The sequence below is a fragment of the Astatotilapia calliptera genome, chromosome 7, assembly GCF_900246225.1.
Source record: "Astatotilapia calliptera chromosome 7, fAstCal1.2, whole genome shotgun sequence".
In the NCBI taxonomy this organism is placed as follows: Eukaryota; Metazoa; Chordata; class Actinopteri; order Cichliformes; family Cichlidae; genus Astatotilapia; species Astatotilapia calliptera.
Genome location: NC_039308.1, coordinates 6,982,395 through 7,002,608, shown reverse-complemented (window position 1 = coordinate 7,002,608; position 20,214 = coordinate 6,982,395). Strand labels below are relative to the sequence as shown.

The following is a 20,214-nucleotide window of genomic DNA, read 5'->3' as shown; positions in this document are numbered from 1 at the left end:
TTTTAGTGTTTATTTATGAGTGTCGTTTTATTTGCATGGTTTTATTCTGTTTCTATTGCTTTTAGTGTTTTATGTGACATGGTTTTTATCCACTGTGGACTGACTGCACATGGGCATATGTGAGTAACGCTTTCCCCACTGTCATATGCTGGGTGCAGCTGTGCTGGGAAAGGGTTGCCATGGCTATAAGCCAGGGTCTCTTCCGGGACGAGTTTTCTGGCCCCTATTTGTGTATTTGCAGGGTGCTGACGCGAGGGGATCCATGGTGGCATCGCGTGGAGGATTCCGGTGTGAAATGGAAGCTGGGCTGGGATGTGGTGGGCCCAGTGAGTGGACAAGAGGGGGGATAGGAGGCTCCTCCTCGTCGGCCTAAGACAGGGCTGGCATGGACCCAACTCATGCAAGGGAATCTCTGGCCTGCTGGTGGACCCATAATGCATCCAGGGTTGTGGGACATTACATCAGGGGATTTTAGTAAATGTAGAGAATTGTATTTTTACTAGCTTTAGCATTGGGTTTTAGCTGGGGGGGCTTTATCTGTCAATAATATTTCTATCGTGTGTGTTTTTAAGGGTGGTTTTTATTGGTGTTTTCTGGACTAGTAATAAACTGTTTCTGATCAGACCTGCTTCATCTCTGTGCCCTTGGTATCTGACTCGCTTGCTCCCCCTTGTATTTTAAAGAATCTTTCTTTTTAGCACGACATTCTGGCGCGACCGCTTTAGTGTCCCCGTTTGTTACACTGGCACAACTGTGACTATAATTGTCAAAGGTAAACTCAATGTAGAAAGACATGGCTGGCAGTAGCAGAGCTGCAGAAGCGACACTGATGGTATAGATGACACCTGCTTGCAATCAGCAGCATTTCAGTTCAGGTTATCATCGTGTACCAATTAGCTGAGCAGCTCTAAATATTGCAGTATGAGGTTGTAGTATGACCTTTAAAATGGATTTTAATTCTAATTTGGCAGTGGCTATCTAACAACATCATTACAGTTTGACAACATAAGTACAATATCAAGTATTAAACTGTGTTGTATAAGAGTTTTATATAAATTATATTCTATAAAGGCCGTATTATTTTAGGAGTAATCTTGCAGTGCAAGTAGACTGATTACATACAAAAAAGCGGCAATAAGACAAAGTGAAATACAATTTTCACTGGAGATTTTTGGAGTATCTGGTTGTCGAAGATGCAGACCATATCACTGTAACAACCGGGTTGGATTTTGGCCGAATATGACGTTGGTTGCATGTGATATCCTCTTGTGACCCCTGGTTTCCTATCTGCATCTGTACTGTGAAATTCAATACTGGCAAATTCAAAGAAAAGTATTCTTTAAAAAAATGATTTTTACTGCTCCTTTCTGTTTACATGATATTCCCATTAAAACTAAATGTTGCTCATACAAGTAATTAACCCTGCTCTTCCTCCTTACCTCTGTGAGGACAGGTTGTTGGTCTCCTCCCAAGAAGTGTGCCCCCTTGAGGACATCTGGGAGGAAACGACCACTTAGTGGCACCCAGCACAGCTTCCATGAGACAAAGAGGGAGACGCTGAAGAGAGCCAGACCACAGGTGGTCACCAGCAGAGACAACAGGCTCACCGATACATCTAGAGATGGAAGAGAAAAAGGAGGCGGAGATGCTCAGCGAACGGTGAACGCAGCTTTGCCTGTGAAAAATGCTGGCACAGATAAACCAAGCTCCCTACGGAGGACAGACTGTGTTTATTAAGAATGCAAAGTTAAAGAAGAAAATATAACATTTTCTCATAGTAGGCTAAAGTTTAAGAAAAAATATGTTTAATGAACTATCCAAAAATCCCAGCAATTAGACAGAGATACATTACCATGTTGATAAGGTGCTAAAAGGCCACATCAAAATATTCTAAACAATCTTGAAAGGGAAAAAATGATCAGGGAGAGATGACCCATTTAAATTATTACCTAATTCTAATAAATAATTATTATTAATTATAATTCTTTTTCAACAGTCATATAATCTTTCCTCTTATTAGGATGTTTTAAAAACTGAATAGATAGAAGAAAATGTGGAAAGATGTCACTCATTCTTTTTTTAAAAAATCCAAATGCACAAATCTAACAACTGACACTTTCAGTGCAACACACATAATTATAGGTGCGCAATGGATGGATATTTTGCAGGTGAACCAATGTATAAATAATTGCAAATAACCTACAGTCAGGAAAACATGTGCAGGAATGTGTTGTGGCCAGACACTGCCTGGTCTGTTGAATGCACAGAAACATAAGAGGGCTTTTAATTTGAAATGGACACCGAACTGTTGAATTAGTGTTAACAGCATAATGCTGAAAAACGAGAGTTTGTCTAGTGGAGGATACATACACTGCATACACTAATCACATACTAATAATAACAAAAGCTTGCTTCAAATAAAGCCCAGCTGCCTTTGAAGCTGTAGTAAATAAAAGATGCTTTAAGAAAATACAGCTTACATAAAGTAGCGGGAGTGCCACTGAGAGCCAACGGAAGCTGCAGAAAATGTATACAGGCAAACAACTGTATACATAAGTATAAGCACAAGTGTATTATCGTATCTTATATCACATTACATGACTTGTACACATCTATGCTAACTGGTCACTTCATTAGGCACACCTAGTTAGTACCAAGTTCCCTGGTGAAACTGGCTAGTTGAGCTTTGTGACATGGTACACTGTAGTCATGAAGGAATTTACATGGTTAGCTGAATAAACAGGCAGGCTGTGGCACTGAAGTCATGCTCAGTTCGTACTAAGGGGCTCAAATTGTGCTGGGAAAATATCTGACAAACTGACCGGACTTCTGCATGAGTGAGGGGCTCTGAATATGACCCAGAAACCAAAGCACAGAAGGTTGTACAGGGTCCAAACAGCCATAACCAGGAGCATGCTTATTCAACATTTACATGTTTACGCATCTTAGAATTCAGACCGAATGTCAATGAGGAGGTTTAATGTGAAACACCTGGATTTTGGTGGGTTCCATTGTGCAAACAGAAATTGTCAAATTAGGTATTGTTTTACATTTTTATCATTAAATTAACAATTAAATTAACAATTGTTAAATTAACAATTAGGGCATTAAATAAACAATGACGCAAATGCTTCAGTTCTTAAAGCAAACTTGAAAGGGTCTCTGGTTGTGACAAACCCACAGAGAATGATTATCCAAACTGTGGTTCCGCACTGCAATGCATTTTAATGTCTCTCACTCATTGTTTTAGGGTTATTGGCCACAAGTTTATTTCTTTGTCTCACAGTCCTCATCAGTGCTGTTTCCAGCCATTAAAAATTGTAATATCCCTGTGTATCCCTCTATTTACAGGGCATCTGTTCTGTATTTCCATCTGTATGGACCACATAAAATATGCAATATTTATTTCCAGACTGCAGTAGTGATTGATGGACGTTTGAGACAACTGGATAAAATGTTGTCGTCCATTAGCTAAGGAGAGAGTTTGCCTCTTATCTGCTAGGTAATAGCACCCTGTAGCTTCAGAGAGATAATGTTTGTTGATACCTCTTTCTTGTGAAGCAGCCTTTTCAAACTCATCTAAAAGCTTGGCTAAGAATGTCTGCTGAGATAAGATGCTTTAAAGAGGAAAACTTAGAGACACGACTGAGCGCTCTGGATCTTCCTTTTTTTCTTTTTTTTTCTTCCTGCAAGTCATTTTGAATCAAACTCGCACAAAAACAAAGGTCTGAAATTTTGAGGCTCCTTGCTCAGTACAATGCCCTGCAGCCTTGATTATGCTTGAACAATAGCAGTGATAAACTCAGCATTCACAATGTCTGCAGTAGTTGTGTACCAGTGGCATGCCATCACATGAGCAAGAATCTGTTCTACATTTTTAACAGCTGCCGAAAGCCATGTTTATATTACATTTCATCTGTGGTCGTGAACCCATTCTTCTTTAACAGTGTTTATTATTTGTCGTTCCTGCTAAGCAGAGCTAAGAGCTTCTCTTAACAGTACAGCAGAGAATGCTTAAACCAGGGTTAGATCAGCTAATTTATGGATGCCATTAGAGTTTAGTACTTGATGTTTTTCTTTGCATTTTACTGTGCAACTTATTTCAACTTCTACTTTTACTTTATACAGAATCACTGAGGAAAGCAGCCTTGCAGAATGATTTATGTAGAAATATTTGAAATCAATTTAGCAGAAACGGGTTCTAAGCACACAGATGAAAACAGCATCCTGAAGTTTTGAAAAACATTTAGATGAGTTTTTTCACACTGTGAAAGTGATTTGCACACAACACCCCATATTTTCTAAGTAATACATATAATTAGTCTTTTATTATAAATATTTATAAATAAAGCTTTTATTTCACGCTTATTGGCTACTGGATGCAAATATCTAACCATCCTCATCACCAGCAACTCTGTGCATTTAGACATGTAGACGTGTTCAAACCAAGCATTGGGTGATTTAAGTGATTTTGAACGCCGACATTGTTGTTGGTGCTGGTCTGAGTATTTGAGAAGCAACTGATCTACTAGATTTTCCCGCACAACCACCTCTAGAATTTACAGAGAATGATCTGGAAAAGAGAAACTATCCAGTGAGCAGCAGTTCTCAAGAAAAAAATGGAACAGTAACTCAACAAAACACTCATTACAAATAAGGTATGCAGAATTCTCTGAATTCACATCATGTTAAACCATGAAGAAGATGGGCTACAACAGCAGATGATCACACCCGGTGACATTCCTGTGAAGCACAGCAAACAGACTCAACAAAAATTAAACAATAGAAGATCTGATAAGTCTCACTTTCTGCTTACACATTTGGATTGTAAGGTCAACATTTGGCATAAACATGGTGATGGTGGTGTAGGAAATGTTTTCTTGGCAATGCTTTAGGCCCCTTAGTACCAACTGAGTATTGCTTAAACACCTACCTGAGTATTGTTGCTGAACATGTCTATCCCTGCTTTGCATGATTGCTTCCAGCATGACAGGATGCCATGTTACAAAGCTTAAATCATCCCAAACAAATTTCTTGAACATGGCAATGGTAAATGGACGGATACTTAGGCAGCAGCTTTCTACTCAACTTGAGCGCTAAAAGAGCTTTTACTAGAAGTCTCAGTCACCCAATCACACACGCATTCATACAGTGCTTTTATCTAAACCACAGCCACCTCAGTCAGTTCAAATGGCCTCCACAGTCACCAGGTCTCAGTTCTAAAGATAAAGGGGAGTCCGACCCAGTACTAACAAGATGTAAACTGGCTTGTTATTGTAAATGAGTATTTTGATACCTAATCAAAAAACAGTTATGTACTGTAATCACTTAGGAATAAAAGCAGTATCATGACAAATGGAAAATCACTTTCATAAAGTCCATATGTACCTATGTTATTCAAAGTGCCCAGTGGGGTGCTGGTTTAGCTTAGTGGGTGAGCAAGTGACCACCTGCCCAGAATTCCCCATGTCTGACCTGTGACCCTTTGCTGTGTCTTCCCCTCTGTCTGTCTTCACTGTCACTATCCAGTAAAGGCAAAAATGCCCCCCAAAAATATAGATTAAAAAAAGAATGTGCACACTGGTTAATTATGCTACACAACTAATGATTTACCTTGGAGATGCTACCTTCATCGAGTCAGGTTATAGGACATTAAGTGGCGCAAGATACAGAGATTTCAGTTCTGAATGGTTTCCTTAGCAACAACTATAATTGGCTTCTTCAACAAAGCCAGTGAATGTGAACATGGTCACCATGTGCTCAGGATCAACTTTGTGCCAGTTTCAATCAGGTTGTTGCTGTTGTTTACCTTCACTACGGCTATAACACATCACTGTAGCATCACGTAGGGATAGGTTGCATCCAACATGTCGATTGCAGACATTAGTACACTCATTACCCGCTGTGTTAATATTGCTGACCTTTATACCTAGTGCCACATTAGATCAATACGATATCACTGTGCAAGATGCATGATGCAAATACACTTTCACTCATGGAGGTTTTCAGCTTGCAGAACGCAAACACTGAAGGAATAAGCTGCTGTGACAGTGAAGACCATTTTAAAGAGAATTTATCTTTTTTTTTACTTTCCAGACTCCCTGCAGTTTTAATCAAGGCTGAAATTTGAATGCAAATAAGTAGGAAATAAGAAGAATCCTGTTGATGAGTTTAATATAAGCACATATTTAATTTCTTTACTGCTTTCATCTAAGCAATCTTAAGATTTACCACTTATTTTTGCCCCTATGTTTTGTTTTATTATCCATGTGTCATATTACTTTATCCCCCTGAATCTGAACAAACAGAACAGCTTTATACATTCAAGAATTCTGCTACTTCCATCATGATCCCAGTGACCCAGTTCCTCCGACAGCCATGAATTAACACTGTCTTCATCATGTTTGATAGATGACGTGATGATGTGCTGTAGATCACAAACCTTTCCTTCTCCCTACTGTCTTTTATCATATGATTCTGGTAGTTTCAGTAACGATGAGCAGTTCTTTCTCCAGAACTGGACATGCATTTAAAAAAGTTTTCTTAAAGCCTAATTTGACCTTTTTCTTACCAAAACCTAGTCACAGTTTACATTTTGTGGGTAAATCCTCTGTATTTACAATCACAAAGGCGCCTCTGAGTTTTGAATTTTGACTCTCCAAGTGAGTGCTTTTAATTTTTTTTCTAAGCCTGTCACTGGTAGTAAAAGTAGATGAGTTAAAATACCTAGGGTCAGCCATCGAAGGCAACAGGCAGTGCACAAGAGAGGTGAAGAAGAGAGTGAAGGCTGGGCAGAGTGGGTGGAGACGACTGTCAGGTGTGATTTGTGACAGACGGATGGCAGCAAGACTGAAAAAGGTTTGCAAGGTAGTGAAACCTGCTATGATGTATTGCTTGGAGATGATACAGACATTAAGGAAGAGCTGAACATGGTATTGATGATGATGAAAAAGATTTTCATTGTGAGTTCCCAGGATGGACAAGACTAGAGGTGAGTGCATCAGAGGAACAGGTCCAGTTGATCAGTTTGGAGATAAAGTTATAAATGCAAGGCAGAGCCAGCTCCCACTACTTTTAAGATTAGCCTTAAAACTTTGCTTTATAGTATATAGTTAGGACTGGATCAGGTGACCCTGAATCTTTCCTTAGTTATGCTGCAAAAGGCCTAGTCTGCTGGGGACCTCCCATTATGTAGGCGAGAAGGAAAGGGGCAGCCCACCTGCCCCCCAAGCATGGTTCTGTTTAAAGGGAATTATTCTTCCCACTGTTGCTAAGCTTGTTCAGAGGCCGACATGTGATTGTTGGGGCTTTAATTTACAATATAAAAGCACCTTCAGGCGACTGATACACTATATAAATACAGTTGAACTGGGCGACCCACCATGGCATCACATAATGGTGCCGAAAGAAGGAAAAGGAGCAAAACCTGTTACTAAAATAGTTAATTATTTAGTTAAAAAATGTGGATTTAGATACTTTAAAAGTTTCTGCTCTTTAAGTAAAAGGCTTTTTTTTTTTTTTTTTTTAGCCTCCTCCATATGATTCGAGACATCTTTGAACTGCACGTTCCCATGAGCACCTATCAAATGAACGCCCAGCTTAAACATTAAATTCAACACTCAAATTATAATGGAAAAACTTACTTTTGAACCTATGAAAATAGAGGGACAACGTAAAAAAAATCCCCACTTAATGCCATGCAATATTAACAAATTAATGGTGTGACAAGGCACTTTAATCCCATTTTATTTGCTTCACTTGAAATTCAGTGTGGTGGTGTACAACAGTAAAGACATGCCATGTCACAATAAGACGGGTAAAACATAAAGCTTTCTGAATGTGTCGACAAAGCTCTGCATTACACGGACGTTAGAAGTAGAGCAGAGTCAGCACTATGATTTGTGAAATGAGGCAGGTAGAACACAGTCCTCCTGTGCGCAGCTCTGCACTTTGCAAGCAGCTGGGATGAACTGAAAGCAGAAAAAAATGATCTACAATATGTGTCCCCGACACAGTGCCTGGCTTATGCTCTCAGCTGGCACAAATACAAAGCGTGCAGCTTGTTCTGCTGTGCTCTGGCTTTGATGTGCCAAATAGGTGATGCATTTGCTTCGATATTTCACACCCAAAATCCTGCTTTTAAAAAAACTGAAACACAATGCAGCTCAGAATATCTTTATTTTGTACTCAGATCAACCGTGTTAGATTTCGAGGCTCACCGTGTTCCTTCCAAACCCACTTCTGCTCAATATTTGAATTTTTTTTAAATACTGAAAACACTGTTGTTCTTTGATCTAGTGGTTTCATCCAGTTACATTTGTTACAGCCCTTTCTAAAGCCACAGGGTGTCTCAGCTTGTCAGCTTCTCGTGCAGGGTGCAATCAACGCGCCAAGGCATCAGCTCTATACAGCTGGTGGCAGTTAATTAGATTCAGGAGCTCCACTAATCAGTAAGCTCACTCCTCACTAAAGGAAGTTGACAATTATAATTAAAAAAAGGTCAGAGAGGTTCTGATTAATATAATTGTCTGAGTTGTGGTTTCTAGGGGTTTTTTTTTTTATGTGACTATACATAAAGGAATTACAGGTACACCTAAAAAGTTTCTAATAGCTGCTGGGATTTAAGGGGTGGCGTATATCAGTGCAATCAGTGCAGAAGTGGATGTTAAAGCAGTACAACATGCTTCCTGTCAGCCCACCGCTTCTCTTTGTAGCCTAATTCATACCTAGGCTAATATATTTATTCCTCCTGTCAGAATTAGACTTCATAAGTCATTATCTGGACAACATTGTGTTCATTTTCCCTTGGAAAAAGTTACAATGAAGGATGACTCCAGCCACTGTGTTGCTTGACTAATAAAGTAGCTAGACAGGATTGATCTTCCATTTTTGCTTCTAATATTTTTTAAAGACTTTATTTTATTTTATTAGATAGTAACAGCTGAACAACCAGAAGGTAAGATAGTGATGGATGACATGCAGTAAATGGCCTGCGGTGGAAGACAGAATTAAACCCAGGCTTCTGCTGTGAGAACAGAGGCTCTGCTACATGGAGCACACTCTAACAGGTACTCTGTAGCACACCCTGACTTTTACTTTATCTCATATGTTATTTTTTTCTTTGTTTTTTAATTCTGAAAAAATGCACGCTTGAATATGCCTAATTCAGTATCACTGCATAAGTGGTAGAAAATTGATAGGTTAATGGATTTTGCAAAAAATGACTGCATGATTTTGAAGACAAGAAAGAAAAACATGAAGGATTTCAGAGTATATTTATATACTATATATGCACTTTATTTAAATAGTATATAAATATACTATATAAGTGCCTCTAGACACTAGATACATAAAGTTGACATTACAGTATAAAACATGGATGCAGTTAAATTGAAGCCACTATAAAAGTGCCTAAAAGCCTGCATGGAGATAGCTGTGGTTTAAAAAGAAAATACCACTGCTCCTATAGAAGACTGAGATCTCTATAAACACTTTTAATGCCAAGTCTTTGGGCCCAGTCGCTCTTTTTAGGTCAAATTGAACAAAAAATTGAATCTATTTTGCAACTATTGAGCATTTCATGTTTCAAAAAAGAGAACTACCTGTGCTATGAAACTGCACTCTTGACCACTAACACTTTAGGGCAGACAAGTGAGCGCGCAGTTTCACTGTCAGTTCATTCAACCATCCTGAAATCTCGACTTTTGGAACAAATAGGGTGACAACAGAAACGCTCATCTTGAGGCTTCAAAACAATATTTTAGAATGTGTCTATGTCCACCTGTCTATGCTCTGTATACCTGTCTATGATGTCTATGTTGCCTCAGCCATTTAGTTAAAAATGAATAAGAAAAGAAATGCATGGTGTTTTAGACCTTTGTTTGAATGCAAGGTTTCAAAGAATTCCAGGCTGTGAGGCCATTAATATTCTACAGTAAATTCATTCACATGAAGTAAAAGCAGAGGTGCTACATGCTGAAAATCAGATATTCATAGAAAAAAAGTATTTCAAGTGGAAATAGAAGCAGCTCTGATAGTCAGCAGAGATGAGATTGGATCCACTGTCATCCCCAATAATGCATTACTGCCATGGTAAGAGGAACAGTGATGATGGAAATGAAAGAATTAGGGCTCATGCTTAATACAAATGGCTAAATATGATAATTATTATGCACCTGGCAACAGCTTAACACCCATAGTAAGAGTAATTAAGAGATTGGTGTGTTTTGACAAACTGATTTTGTTGGTTGCTGTTTTGTTGCTCACTGGATGCTTTTAATGACAAGCACTTTGCAAATCTGGTCCTGAAAGGTGCCATTTGGATACATCTTTATTACTTTTAATTGCAAATGAGCCACAAGGCATCTTCACGAGTCCCATCAACCACTCGTTGCACAGGAAATGGTGGAAAAAAGCAATGCATTTCAGATTGTGAAACAGAATGCTTTACCAACAGGAAGCACATCAGCAGAAGAGATCAGAGTTAGATTTTCACTGCCCAACAATGCAAATGGATTGTCCTGATAGAAGCCTTGGCGGAGGCGTACTCCTGCCTCTGAACCAATTGAAGCTTAAAACCCCAAAGTGAACACACAGATGGCTGCTTTTATTGATTTGGACTAAATCTCTCTTTGATGAGGCGTTGTTTAAATCAGCAAAACACTTAAGGCCGCCCGACCGTTCAGAAAGGCTGACTTGTTTTGAGGCTCAGAATAAGCAGAAATTGAGGTTTAAAGAGGGCCTCCAGCACTTTGAGACTTGAATGCTCCTGCCAGTTTCATATGTTTAATTTAACATACGTTATTTTGACAGTCACTCACATTTGCATGTACATATAAACCACGTTACCCCTTGTTAAGCAAACACTGTACAGAAATTGAATAATGCAATGTTTAAATATACATTTTTTTCTGGAAATGTCAGCGTATTAGCCTAAGAATCATGCTAACAAACCCTTAAATATCTGTACAGACTTTTGTGTCTTGCAGGTATCTTGCAGCTATTGAACTATTTGACTGGATGTCCAAAATTTCATGACACTCCATCCAAGAGATTTTTGTGGTTACAAAAGTATCTAAAAGGCTTTGAGACTAACAGAGGCTGCAAACAAACAGCTAATAGCTAATAGCACAATCCAAATAGAAGCATGGCTCAACTAGCAGTTGTTCAAAACCACAAAGCTTTTACACAGTGTATGAACTTTTTCCAAGTTTTCTTTTTTTGTATTGTTTGTTTTCTCCACCTCTTCCTTTCTTTCTTTGAAGCTGTCCACATCTTGTGAGAATGTCGCTTTTGTGAGACCAAATTAACTGTATACTAAGCAGTACCTCGTTAATCAGGACCTCTGCCTCGCAGTATGCAAAGTTTCTCTTTATCTGTCTTTGTTATGTGATGGCTGAAACAAGCTTGCAATCAGAGCCTTTTAAAAGGAAGTGGTACATTATATATGGTTGATTTGGGGGTGCTAATATAAATGAGACTGGGTCTGTAGTAGATCAGACATATCTTTCTACAAACCATTTAATAATCATGTTTAATGTGAATCCTTTAAGACACAGGGCTGTCTAAACATAGCCTTCTCTCTCTCTCTCTGCTTCATTTTGCAGTTCATTAACAGCTCTATACATCCTGATAATAACCTTAACCCTTTATCACCTAAGTATCACACGGGCTGCCTGGACTTATTTGGTAATTTGGGCTGTAGAATCACAAAATAATGGGCATCTTTTAGGAAACATTTGAATTTTCTCCACAGCCCAAAATGACTGAGACGTTACAGTAATGTGAAGCGCACATGGTAGAATCTAGGTGGGGCCGATTCTTGTGAAATAAGCCTGCCATTCACTACTCTAACTGATGTTAACTGTTAGGGGACTTTCTACTCTGGCTCATTATTATTGGCTTTGTTTTTGCTCCTCCGGTGCATTACCGTCTCTGTGGTTGCATGCATTAGTGGTGAAGAGTGGATACCAAGGTCCCTATGCCTCTGAAGAAATCTGATTATCGCCCTCTGTTTAGTCTCTGTACAGAGCAGACGCCAATCAGGGGCACATAAAACACTGTCATGATGATTTCTGTTTAGTCCTGTATACTATCCAGCACACCTACGCAGACAATAACCTGCAATTACACTATTGTACTGATGTAAGCATCACCAGGAGAGCATTTTTGCGTCCTACACTGAAGCTTAATATCTTCGTCTATAAATATCTGTATATAACTGACACATGCTAGCTGAATAGAGGCAGTGTTAGTCAGTTGGTTGGATAAATATCCATGTGATTTGATACAAATTTTCATCTTCTAAGAAAGATCAGTTCTGATCATCTGTTGATCTTTAAATTCTTTTCGTTTTAACCAAAAAGACTATAGTCTCGGGGTCGACTGGTCAGGTGTTTGGTTGATATGTGCTCATCTGACCAAATTATAACTGGCCATTAATCGTCAGTGTCAGGAACAGAAATCAGCCAGGTCGTTATATTGTAAGATATAAAAATATGCTTCTGGAAAATTATGTAAATAACTGACCATTGTTTTGTTTTTGAACTGTTGGTTCTGCTTTTGTTTGGTAAGACAAAATATGTGAGGTAAAGGTGGGAGTACAGCAACTCATTTTCAGTTAGTAGTTTTTAAATCTTTCCAGTAGCGGAGCATTTTATTTTGAAAGGAGAGAAGATCTCATAACTTATTGCAGTTTGGTAGAAATTGTAATGCTGAATCATTTGTCATTAAAATAATATTTTGTATCAAAAAAATGTGTTTGTGTATGTTGTTAGTTGCAGTTCTCAGAATTAAAATCAGAGTAGTCAAAAATCTGTATTGGTTGATCACATGGTCATTGGATGGTCAACTGGAACTGACCGAGAAAACTGCAGTGTCTCTCTAGTTAAGTTCATAAGTTGAAAATTGGAAGACAAACATTAAATTTTCACATCTGTGGAGTCACCCAAAGATTAATGTAAAATTTGGCAGTAAGTAAGTAAGTCTATGATCTATGAAATTGTTTGTATTGTGAGTTCAGGTCTTCTAGCTTTCTGCTGCCTCACCATGGATATTTAATGTTGAGCATTAAATATCCATGAGATATATATATATATATACATACACTCAACAAAAATATAAACGCAACACCTTTGTTACTGCTCCCATTCCCCATGGGATGGACGTAGAGACCTAAAATTCATTCCAGATACACAATATAACCATCCCTCCCAAACAGTGGTCACAAATCAGTCCAAATGTGTGGTAGTGGGCACATCTGCTATATTGAGATAATCCATCCCACCTCACAGGTGTGCCACATCAGGATGCTGATCTGACATCATGAGTAGTGCACAGGTGTACCTCAGACTGCCCACAACAAAAGGCCACCCTGGAATGTGCAGTTTTGTCTCACAGCAAAATGCCACAGATGCCACAAGCAATGAGGGAGCGTGCAATTGGCATGCTGACAGCAGGAATGTCAACCAGATCTGTCGCCCGTGCATTGAATGTTCATTTCTCAACCATAAGCCGTCTCCACAGGCGTTTCAGAGAACATGGCAGCACATCCAACCGGCCTCACAACCGCAGACCTCGTGTAACCACACCAGCCCAGGACCTCCACATACAGCAGGTTTACCTCCAAGATCGTCTGAGACCAGCCACCCAGACAGCTGCTGGAACAATTGGTTTGCACAACCAAACAATTTCTGCACAAACTGTCAGAAACCGTCTCAGGGACGCTCAACTGCATGCCCGTCGTCCTCATCGGGGTCTTGACCTGACTCCAGCTCGTCGCCGTAACAGACTTGTGTGGGCAAATGCTCACATTCGATGGCGTCTGGCACGTTGGAGAGGTGTGCGCTTCACGGATGAATCATTGTTCACATTGTTCAGGGCAGATGGCAGCTGAGAATGTCCCAGTTCTTGCATGGCCAGCATACTCACCGGACATGTCACCCATTGTCATGGTCCTGGGTCGTTGACCCAGCGTTTTGCGTTTTTTCTGATCTGTATTAGTTAGGGTTAACCTGAAGTTTGGTGTATTGTCAGCCCTACCTGTGTCTGTCCTTGGTGCTCTGTTCATGTCCCCGTGTTGTGTTGTACATCAGTCTGTTTCCTGTTTTATTTTGAAGGCTCGTGTTCTGGATTTCCTGTTCTGTTCTGAAGGTCTGTGTCTGTTGTTATTGTGTTCAGCTTGTCTCCTCCGGTCCCCAGGTGTATTAGCTGTTCTTCCCTCCTGTGTGTGATTACCTGATTACCTTGTGTGGGTATATTTAGTGGGTGTCGGTCTGTGTTCGTTGTCGGCTCGTCTGTGTTTCTTGGTATCCTGGTCCTCTCTGCTCCGCTCTCCGTTTTGTAAGATTTCAGGTTTGCTCTTTAGTTTCTCCCAGTTTAGGTTTGTCATTACTCGTGCTTCATTGCCTGTTTTTGCCACTGCCACCGTGTAAATAAACTTCACTCGTATCATCAGTTTGCTGCATTTTGGGTCCTCCTTTTCCTCCACTCCACACGGCTCACTCCGCCAGCCGTGACAGTACGAGCCGACCAACATGGACCCAGCAGCATCCGCGCCGTCCCAGGAGTTTCGGGAGGAAGTGATCGACACAGTTTCCAGGTTGGTCAACCTGTGGCTCGAGCATGAGGAGGAAGAGCTTCACCACGCCGTAGAAGCCAGGCTACAGCAGCTCATCTCTGCTCACTCCTGGCTGCTGGACTCTCTTCACCCGCTCGCACAGGACTTCATCCTTCACGAGCTGCACCTTCACCCACCAGCCGCTACCGCTTCCCAACCCAGCCCGGCGGTGAAGATTTTGCCCGGCCCGCCGGAGGTTTTGCCCGGCCCGCCGGAGGTTTTGCCCGGGAGGAAGCGACGATCGCGCCGTCGGCGCGTCGCCCCACAGCCGGAGATTAGGACTTCGGAACTGCCGGCTGTGGTGAGTGGAAAGGACACTCCGTCTGTTTCGCCAGCTCGAATGACTGTTTATTCCGGGGCTGTGTTTGTTGAGCCAGCTGCCCAGCAGGTAGCTCAGTTAGCCGCCCAGCAGCCACTAGCTCTGTTAGCCTCTCAATCGCCACCTCCATTACAGTCACAGCCAGACCTATTAGACACTTGGTTACAATCCATAGCTCAGTCAATAGCTCAATTGGCAAGAGACTCATCAGCTTTATTATCAGCTCAGCCACCTATTCAGCCACCATCTTCACCAGCTCCGCCTGTATTACAAGTCGAGTCCATCCAACCGGAAAAGCACTGTTTTTCACCTGTTCATGTCAAGCAGAGAGACACACCACATAACGCAGTTGTCAGTCCGCAACAGCTGGCCAGCCCAGAGACTGTGACGCACTCCAGGGCCTCCCCAGAGGCTGGGTCCCAGCCCCCGGCCGACTCTGGACCCCTGGAGATTAAGAAGCCAGCTGAGGACTGTATCCGGCTGTCGCTGCCTGAGCTGGGTCAATGCTCTGTGCAGCTGCAGTCTGCCTTGTGTTTGCCAGAGGCCCGTGCGCCTGCTGGTTCTGATCTGTTCCTGCCAGAGGCCCGTGTGCCTGCTGGTTCTGACCCGTACCTGCCAGAGGCCCGTGTGCCTACTGGTTCTGTTCTGTGCCTGCCAGAGGCCCGTGTGCCTACTGGTTCTGAACTGTGCCTGCCAGAGGCCCGTGCGCCTACTGGTTCTGACCTGTGTGTTCCAGGGGCCCCGGTGCCCACTGGTCCAGAGACTGTTTTCGCTGGGGGGCCCGAGGAGCCCGTCCAGCCTCCTGCCTCGTCAGCTGGGGGGCCCGAGGAGCCCGCCCAGCTTCCTGTCTCGCCAGCTGGATGGCCCGAGGAGCCCGTCCAGCCTCAAGACTCATCGGCTGGAGGTTCAGGAGAACCTAGCCAGCCTCCTGTCTCGTCAGCTGGGGGGCCTGAGGAGCCTGTCCACCCTCAAGACTCGTCAGCTGGGGGGCCCGAGGAGCCCGTCCAGCCTCAAGACTCGTCAGCTGGAGGTTTCAGGAGAACCTAGCCAGCCTCCTGCCTCGTCAGCTGGAGGGCCCGAGGAGCCCGTCCAGCTGCCAACTGCAGCCTCATCATCCTCGCCAGCTGCAGCTTCATCCACGCCGCGGGCAGCAGCAGCTTCTTCCACGCCTGCAGCACTACAGTCTCCGGCTTCCACGCCGTCGCCTGCTGCAGCCTCATCATCCTCGCCAGCTGCAGCCTCCGAGCCTTCATCCTCGCCCGGTCCAGCCTTCGTGTCTTCAGCATCGCCTGGTCCGGCTCCAGCCTTCGTGTCTTCAGCATCGCCTGGCCCGGCTCCAGCATCCTCGTCAGCATCGCCTGGTCCGGCTTCTGCTTCAGCTTCGCCTGGTCCGGCCTCTGCTTCAGCATCCTCATCAGCTGCCTCGTCTGGTCCAGCCTCTGCTTCGGTCTCGTCTGGTGCTGCGACGGCCACGCCACCTTCGGGTCCCAAACTGCCGCCTCGACATCGGCGGTCATCTGCCAGGCCGCTGGTGGAGCGTCATCTTCAACATGGACGACCTCCTAGACGCCGCCGCTGCCTTCCGCGCGGTCGGCCTCCAGACTTGTGTCATCGCCGCCGTTGCCGTCCGCACGGTCGGCCTCCAGACTTCTGTTATCGCCGCCGTTGCCGTCCGCACGGTCGGCCTCCAGACTTCTGTCATCGCCGCCGTTGCTGTCCGCACGGTCGGCCGCCTGAACGGTTTCCCTGTTGCCGCCGCTGCCGTGTGCACGGTCGGCCCCCTGAACTGCCTCCACTCCGCCACCGCTGCCTTCCGCTCAGTCGGCTTATGGATCTGCGTCGCCGACGTGGCCGGCCTCAGAAGATGAACTGTCCTGGATTTCTGAGCTGTCAGCCCCTGGGCCGGCCTCCTGAACTGTGTTTTTGTCCTTGTACTCCAGCATGTGTGTTTTTGTTTTGGACAATTCCCTCGGTCCGCTGGAGCTTGTTTTGCTCGGTGTTGGTCCCTCCGTCCTGGGCCCCCGTCGCCCGCCCTGGGTTGGTCGTTTGTTTTTGTTTTTGGCTGTCTGGAGCCAGCCCTTGGAGGGGGGGTACTGTCATGGTCCTGGGTCGTTGACCCAGCGTTTTGCGTTTTTTCTGATCTGTATTAGTTAGGGTTAACCTGAAGTTTGGTGTATTGTCAGCCCTACCTGTGTCTGTCCTTGGTGCTCTGTTCATGTCCCCGTGTTGTGTTGTACATCAGTCTGTTTCCTGTTTTATTTTGAAGGCTCGTGTTCTGGATTTCCTGTTCTGTTCTGAAGGTCTGTGTCTGTTGTTATTGTGTTCAGCTTGTCTCCTCCGGTCCCCAGGTGTATTAGGTTCAGCTGTTCTTCCCTCCTGTGTGTGATTACCTGATTACCTTGTGTGGGTATATTTAGTGGGTGTCGGTCTGTGTTCGTTGTCGGCTCGTCTGTGTTTCTTGGTATCCTGGTCCTTGGTCTGCGTCTCTTTGCTCCGCTCTCCGTTTTGTAAGATTTCAGGTTTGCTCTTTAGTTTCTCCCAGTTTAGGTTTGTCATTACTCATGCTTCATTGCCTGTTTTTGCCACTGCCACCGTGTAAATAAACTTCACTCGTATCATCAGTTTGCTGCATTTTGGGTCCTCCTTTTCCTCCACTCCACACGGCTCACTCCGCCAGCCGTGACACCCATTGAGCATGTTCGGGATGTGCTTGACTGGCGTATACGACAGCGTGTACCAGTTCCCACGAATATCCAACAACCTCGCACAGCCATTGAAGTGGAGTGGACCAACATTCCACAGGCCACAATTGACAATCTGATAGACTCCATGCGACGATGTGTTGCACTGCATGAGGCAAATGGTGGTCACACCAGATACTGACCGGTTCTGGGTCCCCAGACCCCCAATAGCGCAAAATACTGCACATTCCAGGGTGGCCTTTTGTTGTGGGCAGTCTGAGGTACACCTGTGCACTACTCATGATGTCAGATCAGCATCCTGATGTGGCACACCTGTGAGGTGGGATGGATTATCTCAATATAGCAGATGTGCCCACTACCACACATTTGGACTGATTTGTGACCACTGTTTGGGAGGGATGGTTATATTGTGTATCTGGAATGAATTTTAGGTCTCTACGTCCATCCCATGGGGAATGGGAGCAGTAACAAAGGTGTTGCGTTTATATTTTTGTTGAGTGTATATATATATATATATATATATATATATATATATATATATATATATATATATATATATATATGTATATGTGTGTGTATGTATATGTGTATATGTATGTATATGTATGTATGTATGTATATATATATATATATATATATATATATATATATGTATATGTATGTGTGTGTATATATGTATGTGTATATATATATATGTAATATAATATATAAAATATCATAATATAATATTTATAATATGATTTCATATATATATATATATATATATATATGAAATCATATTATAAATAATGAATTATCAGAGCTTTTCACAAAATTCTTTTGATTTTGAACGACTTCCAATGCAACAATTCTCTGCATGTGTGATAGCTTATCTAACTTCAGTAGGTTATACTAGAAGTGTATTTAGATCACATGTTTTATTTTGTCACTTACACACACATTCACACATAATATAAACACAATTAATCAGTCTTAGTGTTTTTGAACATTTGAGCACGGCTTGTCGTAAACATCAAAGAGTGTAATAATCCAAGTGTGCAGTAACCACTACTCTAAATTCTGACGTTTGATTTGACACTGAATCTTAAGTTAAATATTTGTAAAGAGATCAAAGAAACTAGCCTATATATCCATATATATCACTATGCTGATATCACAGCAAAACGTGTAACACCGCTCAGCCGCCTAGACTAAAACAGTAAAACTGTGGCTGTGTGTAACACCTCCCCATCTCGGGTGTACACAGCAGATAGTGGATTGGTCAGGACGGTGAAACACAATCTTTATGTTGGAAATCCTCGGCAGTATAAAGGAGCTTGAGGCAACTGTTACTGGGATTTGGGATAAACTTGAATTGAGTTGAATTAGAAGTAATTGGCTGTGCAGCTCTCTTGCTTTGGGGACACACATACAGATCCTTAAACTTAACTCAAACAGCTGAAAGTAACAAACACAGCTTTCATTTGTTAATGTTAATCATACATCTCAATCTGTACGTCACTCTGGTAACTCAGCATATGAATTTTTGTAATCTGTATTTTGTGTTCTCGGGTGTTTATGCTGAAATGTTGAAAAATAAACCTGAATTTGTGCTGCTTGTTAAACACAGGGCTAATAAATAAAGTGCATGCCACGTTATGTGACAGACTCATTTCATTTAGAAAAATTGTGAATTCTTTTTTTAGTCGAATTTTTTTTGTTGTTGTTGTTGACTGCAACTTCATGGTAATCAGCTGAGGACGAAGCCAATGTTATAACCGATTTATTGAGTGTTGTAAAGTTTCACACTGTCAATAAGCGATCTTAGCATTGAGTCATCTTATTAAACTCTTCTATGTACAGTTGACTTCACTCCAGGGAGTACAGTACTGAGTACAGTTCAATAAGCTGCTACGTTCAAGTCAGCAGTGGGTCAATAAGAGAGAATAGCTGTGGTGAAAGGGTGGAATGGCACAGGAGTGAGGGTTTAAGGGGAAGAATGGGGATAATATCCTCTAAAACACTCTTGAAGTGTCAAGCAGTAAACGGTTGTAGATGGGGTGGTGTAAAAACAGATGGCGTGCATAGGAACAGGGTCCAGCTAAGAGGCAGGGGAAGACTTTGCCTCAAGCTTGTTTTGATGCTTCCAGCTGATAGAGGTGTTAGATTGGGATCCAGGATGTCTGGAGGCTAGGTCAGTGCCCCGAGGTCTTTGTTGCACTGCTCAAACCAATCCCAAATAGCTTTTGTGGTGTGACAGGAGACATCATCCTGCTGGAGTAGGCTGCTGCCAATGTTCAGGTAGGTCAACGTAACATTCGCTCGTGAGCCAGGACCTGAGGTTTTCTGAGCACAACGTTGTTTTGCAAGAGGAAGATCAGTGTTATTCACCTCACAAAGAAGAGAAGAGACATTAACTTTATTGGGCTCATTCGAGAAAATCATCAGAGATTTCTAAACCAAATTTCCAATAATGTTGTGTTGCCTGGCAACAATACCTTGAAAATGCAATCATGGGTGTAATGAACCCAAACCTATTTCTCCTAACATTTAATCAATCACTCTTCTTAGAAAGCATGGAAAATAAAGCTTTTCTG

General features: G+C 42.4%; 1 protein-coding gene across 2 annotated transcripts in view; it reads right to left on the bottom strand.

The window, feature by feature from the left end:
- Positions 1–20,214, bottom strand: part of syt9b (synaptotagmin IXb) — a 64,824-nt gene that overhangs the window by 31,936 nt on the left and 12,674 nt on the right. For both annotated transcript variants that reach the window (XM_026172773.1, XM_026172774.1), the window contains one exon: positions 1,440–1,615. In XM_026172773.1, the coding sequence (XP_026028558.1) occupies positions 1,440–1,615 (176 nt within the window). The remainder of the gene's footprint in view (positions 1–1,439; positions 1,616–20,214) is intronic.